General features: G+C 37.0%; 1 protein-coding gene across 1 annotated transcript in view; it reads left to right on the forward strand.

The window, feature by feature from the left end:
• LOC104394006 (small conductance calcium-activated potassium channel protein 2-like) overlaps positions 1-3708 on the forward strand; it is a 213582-nt gene extending 209874 nt beyond the window's left edge. The window contains exons 8-9 of the mRNA XM_010003541.1: positions 1174-1243; positions 2990-3708. Coding sequence (XP_010001843.1) covers positions 1174-1243; positions 2990-3277 — 358 coding nt within the window. The 3' untranslated portion in view covers positions 3278-3708. The remainder of the gene's footprint in view (positions 1-1173; positions 1244-2989) is intronic.
• The last annotated feature ends 5276 nt before the right edge of the window (positions 3709-8984 follow it).

Genomic DNA, 8984 nt, shown 5'->3' on the forward strand with positions numbered 1-8984 from the left:
ATATACAAACAGAAACTTCTTGTTTTTGCAGTGTCTCCAAGAAGGCTTTCTTTAAACAAGTGTTCTAGGTAACACCACCACTGAGAAAGAGAGCATGCATTAGCAAACCACCAAGCACAAAATGGTTCCAAACTTGACAGCTAACCAAATGGTTAGCTGGGTTGACCCTTGATATACTAGTAGGCTGCATGGTATCTTATCACAAATTGCTATGTTGGTTTTGAAAAATGTTATTTTCTTCTTATAACAGCAACCAGAAAAGTTATTGAAAGTCCAAGTAAATCTCTGTTGGGAACTGCTGAAAAACTATCTCATACTTAAGGGAGAAATTGCATATATGTGAAAATAGCATCTACAAACCACTCCTCTGGTAGTTAATCTGAAAAACATGGAGTTTCTTTCAGGGAGCACATAAGAAAGCTCATCTTTCAAAGAATGTACATAGCTAATAATAGTGTAGATAGGCAGGCATCAAGGAAAAAAGTATACCCTTGCTGCTTCTTTCCTGGTTTTTCAATGCCATACTTTACATAGTCTATTGAAAAATGAATGTCTAATGTAAAGTTTAAGATGTAATCATATTTAGAGTGACAAACTATGTAAGAAAATTAAATATATTGGCAAGTATGTTGGTTATTTAGCTGCTGGTCAGATGGAAGTTCTGTTTAAAGTAATGAGAAACTCACTTATCACTGTATTTCCATCAGGTTCAAACACCTGCTAACCCAATCCATTTCCGACAGAACAGGGCTAATACCTGTATCTAGTCATGTAGGCATGGGAAGATTCTTGATTGCTACAACATTAATTACAAAAAAGCAATTGTTCTATGTTTCTTCCTATATCTACTTGTCACGATACTGAGGCTTTGAAGAATGTTTTGGCTTTCTTTCATACAGTCTGGATAAATTGTTATTTCCCTTTTTAAATTCAACTTTGCCCATGGCAAATGGTATTCTCAAGGACATCACATTTCCTTGCTCTTTCTTCCTTTGCGGTGTTGAAGAAGCATGCTTCTCATTGTAGCAGGCACATGACCGATTCTGATTTTACACAAAGAACCCAAGGCATTGTCCATGTAGTTATTTGCTCTTGCAAGTTTTGTGCATGCATTTCAGAAACACTAATATGACTGCAGAAACAAAAAATCTGACTTAAAACTCCACTTCCTAGATTAAGAAGTGTAAAAATGGAACAAAGGAAACTGAATGATCAAGCCAACACTTTGGTGGACCTGGCAAAGGTTAGTAGGCAATTACTACTGTTTTATCATTAATCCTTTCAAACTTAAGATTTTGGAAGTGAAGATGTTATACACTATAAATTAAAATATTGTTAACAGTTTATTTGTAGAAAATGAAAATACATGTCTGTTATGTTGTAACACCTAGTGAATGAAACATCTTGTTTATGGCCCTTACAGGGGTTTGAGTGCACCGTATCTTTTTAATTTTTGTACATTTGAAAAATATTTCATAATTGAGATGCTGAGCATCAGAGCAGCAGAAGTGTAAGGAGATTTCCCATCTGGTGATAGTGGCTGTGCCATGAGGGACTGTACTAAGTAGACTCTCACAAAGACTGGAATTAGAGATTCTGGTTTTCTCTTCCTGTTGTGCTATGCAGCAGTGACTTTGGACAAGTAAATTCTGGTCTGGTTTAAGTTTTTATAATGAATAGCTACCTACTTTGCTGATATGTCAAAAGGCTCTATTAATCTTTTTTGAGCTATTAATAACCAGGGAGTTAGGAAGGCTATCCTGATAGCATTCCATGTTTCACATTAGACCTCAGTATTTAACAATTACTTTTATCTTAATTTGAGGCTACCTTAGAGGCATTAATGGGCTTTACCTAAGGATTTCTTGTACACCTTTCTGTATGCCTCAAAACCCTTCTCAATTTGAAGTGCATTGACGATTAAACTACTCAGTGTTCATTCCCTTTTTGCTTTTGAGCATCACCTGACAAATTCAGTTGCTGAAAATACACTTCAGTGTATTTCAGTCTGGCAACTGGTAAGCACTTTTCAGATGCTATTTAATGTAGACTTCGCTGCTTTCAACGGTTATGCTAACATCTTGAAACAGGGTGCAGTGAAATGGATTATCAGCACCCATCTGATATTGAAGAGCTTTACAGTCCAGGCAGTCAGTCATTCAATTAATTTCCATTCCCTTTGGATGATTTATAAACTTCAACAAGTTTGTCTACTGAATTACATCCAGTTTTGACCCTACTTAAGTCTAATTTTAAGTCTCACTCTATCAGAGGGAAAAATTAAATCAGTATTTTTAACAAGTTCCAAGTCTATTAAATAACACATTTTAGATTACATTATTACTGACCACTGTCATTTTAAAGTATACCTCAGATACTTACTGTCACTGGACACTGCTTTGTAGAGGGCAGGTAGATGGGGGAGCACAAAAGTAGGGAAGCATACATTTTGAGTTTTTACTCCTTGCACTGCATTTCAGAAAACAATCCACCCAACTACTCTCACTGTAGCCAGTTCAAGAAAACCTGGTCAGTTTCAGGAGAAACAAATTAACAACATTTGTGATCTGCTTAGAAGAATGAAGGTGTTTAAAACCAGAGGAAATACACAAGAGTCAAAGATGGATCACAGTTTTGGAGCCTTTGGTCTCCTGGTACCTTACACAACTGACTGTCATAAAGCTTAGCACAGGGCTTTTCTAAGCACCTGAACTTCCGAAAAAGGTCTGGTATTTTGCTAATTTTATTCAGACCTTGAGATCCGAAGTGCTACTCAACATATATTACCTTTCTGCTAAACAAACTTAGTAGAAATTTTATTCTGATTATACAAGGAGAATTTTTTTGCAAGACTATGTATTTTTATGATATTCATATCCTTTTTTTTTGTGACATGCAAAAGCATTTGCAAACTCTAGTAGAGTTCTGCTGCTTATTACAATGTTTGTAAGAGCTCTCTAAACCTTTGTTTACATCCTTCTACTTGCAGACTCAAAACATAATGTATGACATGATTTCTGACCTGAATGAAAGGAGTGAAGATTTTGAGAAGAGAATTGTCACTCTGGAGACTAAACTGGAAACTTTAATTGGTAGCATTCAAGCTCTCCCTGGACTGATTAGCCAGACAATCAGCCAGCAACAGAGGGATTTCCTTGAGGCTCAAATACAAAATTATGATAAGCATGTTGCCTACAGTGCTGAACGATCACGATCTCTGTCAAGAAGAAGGAGATCATCCTCCACAGCACCACCAACATCATCAGACAGTAGCTAGAAGATAATAAGTTAACCACAAAATAAAAGACTTTTTGCCATCATATGGTCAATATTTTAGCTTTTATTGTAAAGCCCTATGGTTCTAATCAGTGTTATCTGGGTTCTGATGTCAGAATCCTAGAAACCTGAATAAATTTTAGGCCAAAATGAGTGACAACTCTTTTTCCCCCCCTCCTCCTCTCAGATGCACAGTGAATGCACCTCTTATTGCTATATTAGATTGTATCTCCCGTAATTTCACTAACTTTTTACTCATGCACTTCAAACAAACTTTACTACTACAGTATATAATATAATAAAAAGGTTAATTTCTGCACATAGTTGCTTGGTTACTTGGACTCAACAACTAAAAAAGAAAGCTCAAAATCAAAAGGCTTAATTATAAACTTTCAAGAAACAAAATTGAAGCTAAATAATTATCTCTCAGAATGAAAACTAATTCTATAAACGTTGCTTGCAGTCGAGGGGGAAAAAAATCAATATTCATCTAACAGCGTGCTGTATATGTATAGTCATTTTAAAAGGTCACTGACAGCTTCGATTTCTGAAGTGATTTATTAAAATATAGTTCATTGTAGAAAATAAGTTCTGGAGTATGCTATGGGTTTTTTAAATCTTCTTAGGACTTTTGTTTAACATGCATTTGTACTCACACACACATAGATAATATATATACATATATGCTTATGTATATAAAATTATTTATGCAATGCCCATAGCAAAGATCTTTTAAACTGACTATTTGTAAAGCTACTGGAATTCAGAAAAGCACAGGTAAAAAAAGACCTGTTCATTTCTTCAGAGTCTCATAAATATGCCAAGTAAGTATGTCCAGACAGAAGCATCACTTTCAAGCTGGAATTCTCCCAGTAAATGCTATTTGGGTTTTCAAAGTCTTGCGTTGCTACTTTGTCCACTCCCTTTTTTGTGTTTAAAGTTTCTGGAGTGCATGATGGACACACAGTGTTCTAATACACACAATTGCGTGATGGCAGCACAATGTTCTGTATACATTACGCTTGGGTAATCCCAGTGGTTTCTGCTATGCAGTCAAACTTAGCAAGAAACATTCAGCAATATTTCCAAAAACTTGTTAAAAAACCCTGCTGTAGACTGGAGTTATGGCAGTGGGCTATCTGTGCTATCTTACTTGAGTGCACAAATAATGTCTTCTGCTTTCTTTGAAAATAAACAAACACAAAGCATAGTATATAGGTTTGTGAAAAAGTTCTGTCTGACTTTTATCCTGGTTTGTATTGCAGAAAACTAGGTAAGCTCTAGTGCTCAGCACAAGCAACTTGCATTCACAATGCCTAATGATAATCAGGAAATTATTTTACTTTAAAAGTATTTTATAGTATTTGCTATTTATGAAATATACTAGTGTGTGTGTCCCCCCAGTTTACAGACAAGGGTGACACTACAGCTGAGTATAACAAGTAAGCAGTCTGACTGTTTCCGTGGAATACTACATCTGCCTAGAAGTAACTGACATGTTGAAGGAAGTGGTACTTTCTCCACAGGACCTTGTGAATTCTGTTCAACAGCAACAGGCAAAGACAATAGTAGTGCGGAAAGACAGGGCAGAGCCATGCTGGAAAAGACTGAAGAGCTGCTTACCCTGGCACCCAAAATTCACCAAACCAAATACATACTCTGAAAAACAGCAGACATTTACAGGCCTACTTAAAATAAAGGGCCTGTCTTTTTTGGGGATACAAAATACGTAACTGATGAATATTAGTTACATCCAGAGGCATTGCTTGTTTATGAAAAGGTAGTGAATCCAACACTTTTTATGTCCTTGAGAAAGTAGATGGCTTTGCAGTATTTTTCCCCCGTAGATGAGCAGGACAGTTGCATGCCTTTGGAGTGCCTTCTTTACAGACTGTGGTATTTTGTGACTGGAAATAATAAGCAGTATGCACAGTATTTGCAGTTGTGCTTTTGTTTTTATGAAGTTCATTTCCAGTGGAAAAGGGGGATATTATATAGTGCTAATACTGTGCTAGCGCAGTCTTATAATAGATAAGATTTTGAGTGGTCATGATGCCACCCGCTTTACACTGTTGGCAGGATTAGAAGTAGTGATTAAGAATTTAATAGTCATGTTTCAGAATTCTTTCCTAGAGATTTTTGTTTGTCCTTCCACCCATATTTTGTGTTCAAATTAGAATATTTTTCCTGTCATTGAATGTGAAATAAACTTGCTGCAGCTTAAATACACTCTTTTTTTTTGTCCTGTCAGCTTGAATTAGCTCTTTCTGTCTGTACAAGTTTTTTTTTTTTATATTAGTAAGACACGTTTTTTTTCTCCTCTGGGTTGTATAACTGTTTTGAAGAGCTGTTACTCCATCTGTCAGAGTTAACTTTGAATGAAGATCTGGCTATAAGTATAGAGCTGGTTTATTGTGATGTGAAAGAGCAACTGTCGTGTTTGACCTCTCAGTTTATTATACACAGTGGGACTTGAGAGCCTGAACCTACTAACTTCTTGCAACAGCTTTTTGCAAGCAAGGCTGTGAGATGTAGCAGGACTATCTTATCGGTAGCATTCTGTAACAATCTGCTAAATTATTTTGATTCCTTTATTTGGTTTTAAAGCAAACAATGAATTATGACACCATTAAATACTCCAATTTAATTTCTTATTTATTCTAAAGCTTGCTACAAATATTTTATCTGCATTTTTCGTACTGATCATTCTTTTTGTCTAATTTACAAAGCTCTGAAGTGCTACATGTGAGTTCAGTCCAAGAGAAGACAGGTATGAACTTATATTCAGGAGAGCACAAAGCGGGACAAGTTTGATTTTCTTACTCCTGATTTAAAAAAATCCTTTTAATATCTTTATTTGAGTGTTGTAGTACCACAAATTCCAGTACCAATGTTTTATTTCAAAAAAAACTAAGCTTCTTCAGCATGTTCAGCATATGAATTCACAAAAAGGAATAATTAGCATTATGACAGATCTTTGAAACTGCTCGTGGAGGTGAATGTAGGTATTTCTTTGAAAGATGGATTAGAACAACCATCTTTGGAAAGATGGAAAGAACAACAAGGAATCTTTCTCAAAGCATATGGCATCTTTACCATGTTACAACTGAAAAGCTTCATGCACCTCTCACTTTATCGTAGCATCAAGGAGTGGTTAAGGTTGGAAGGGACCTTAAAGATCATCAGGTTCCAACCTCCCTGCTATGAGCAGGGACACCTCACACTAGACCAGGCTGCACAAGGCCTCATCCAACCTGACCTTAAACACCTCCAGGGAGGGGGCTTCCCTATAGTCCCACCAATAGGAAAATTCAACTTTCAGTTGCTGTTGAACTTCTCCTTTTTATTGCATTCCAGGCACCCATTTCATTTATCAGCTACTTTGGAGTCTTTTGCTAATCCCTGTATTTCTATGACACTTAGTAAAGACAGCTTTCCTGTGAGGACTAAAATATAAAATCATAAATGCCTTATTAACCATGCTTAAAACTAAGTACATTAATTTAAATAGTATTTCCAGGATCAGAGTAATATGTTAACAGATAATATACTTTAAAATGCTCTGCAGTTCTTAATTCTGTGCATCATTATTGTAAGCCTGCAGATCTTTACAGACAGACTTGTGGGATCCAGTCTGACTTTACCTCCTGCTGCTCTGAAGTGCTGGTATATCGGGAGTGCTGATATGGAAAGAGAACTATCCTCAACATCAAGCTTAGGAACTTTGAATGCCTTTTGGAAGTCTGTATCTTCTCCTGTGACCTATTTAAGAGCTGTGGCTCCACAGACTGGGTCTGAACCAGTGTCATTAGAGGTTGAAGATAAGTGCTAGACAAACAGCTTTACTGCAGCTCAGTTTGTAAAACTCCTTCTGTGTCAGATCATACATGGATATTCAAATTGATACAATGCCCACAAACAGCATAAAAGAATAACAGGTTTAAATATGAGTGTCTCATATTCAGAATAATACTACCCATAACAGTACTCCAAATTGAAGTTGTCGGAAAACTTTTTTCCCCTAACTAGGAAGTACAAAAAAGTCTTAGTAAGTTTTATCTACAGAAGGAAGATTTTCTGATTAATGTCTGTTCTCTCCTTCTGCCCATTTTTTTGTTGTTGTTGTTGTTGCTTGTATAACCCCTCTTAAAATAACTATTAATTGGTGAGAAGCAGCCAGATAAAAAAGGAAGGGAGGAAAGAGCTAGCACTGTTGTGTCTCACTTTCATAAACCTACCCTCACATCAGCATATCTATGTGCTTAGGTAGAAATGGTCACAAATTTTCTTCATCAGCACTCCTGGCTACCTAGATAAAACCCAGCTGTATCCCACAAAGAGCTCTGCCCCATCATTACAGCCCCAAGGTGGAACTTACACACTTTTAGAGCCAGCCATTTATTTATTACATGTGGAACTTTATGTATGCATAATAATAAAATTAACCTACATCCTTCAATCAGGGCTTATGAATCTGATCCTATACCTGATAGCGTAAGTACAGAGAAGACTGAGCTGTAATGTCTGTTAGCCTTTTTCCTCCAAGCCTTATAAGGAGTATCTGTAAGGGTCTTTGCCCCTCCATGGCTGAGAAAAGAAAGAAAGAAAACAAGATGCTTAGGAGACATTTTGCTGCCATATGTGCACAAGTATGGCTCTGACCTGCCTGTGTGCCTTACCATCTGCATATCAACTCTGCTACAGACACTAGTTTCAGTCGCTTCAGAAGCCGCAGGTCTCACTCACTATAGTGTGAGTTATCACAGCTCTGGGCAAATGCTCTCTGTCTTTGAAGAACAGCCTGTTGTGCAAGGTGGTCACAGTAAACAGGAGAGGACACTTGTGTTAATTTATGGAGCTCTGCACAACCAGCCTAATGCAGATGCTTGACTTCCTGCCACGAGTTGCTTGCAGCTGGACAGTACAGTACATGGATGGAGCAGGCGCAGGATAGTCTGGTCTGGGAAAGCTAAAATCAAGGCAGTTGCCAAGATTAGCATGACCATACTGCGTGCTACATACTGGGCTTTATTACAGTGATAAGGTTGAGGCTCAATCATGTCAATAGTTTTCAGGCTCTTATATGAAGAAGAGTCTCCTGCAGAGGATTGCAAATGTTTCTGCACAATGGAAGATACAAAACACAGCCATGGGGCAAGAAAAAACAGAAGCTGTAAACATGAAACTATTGCTATCTAACATGGCAAGAAGCCAAATCAGATGGAGCAGTGAAGCTTAAATGCTTTTCAAGTTCACTTAAACCATTAGTATCTTCAAATACTGAGGAGAATCTAGTGTCTTTGCACGCATTAAGCAAGCAGCAAGCTTTTAGTTAGACTAAGAGGTTCTACTTTAAAATTAAGTCTATTCTGTAGCCTTCCAAACCTGCATTTCCAGATATCTTGAGTTTGAAGAGGAGATGTATGTTCTGCTATGTGGTTACAACAAAGCAGGTCTCTGAGCAGAAGAGCATCTCCATTCCAGATAAATGAGCAAACAAAATGTGGCATCAGGAATAGTAATTAAGTTAAAATAAATATTCATGTATGTGAATTGGTCAGCTTCAGAGCTTGGAAGAAGTCTAAGAGAAGCTTCACTTCAGGTCTGAAAGTCATGGATATCAATGACAAATTAAGAGAATGTGCAATTAGATTTCTTGACATTGAACAAAAGAGACACACTGTGTTTAATACTATCCACCACCTTGT

The sequence above is a fragment of the Chaetura pelagica genome, unplaced genomic scaffold, assembly GCF_000747805.2.
Source record: "Chaetura pelagica isolate M959 unplaced genomic scaffold, ChaPel_1.0 scaffold228, whole genome shotgun sequence".
In the NCBI taxonomy this organism is placed as follows: Eukaryota; Metazoa; Chordata; class Aves; order Apodiformes; family Apodidae; genus Chaetura; species Chaetura pelagica.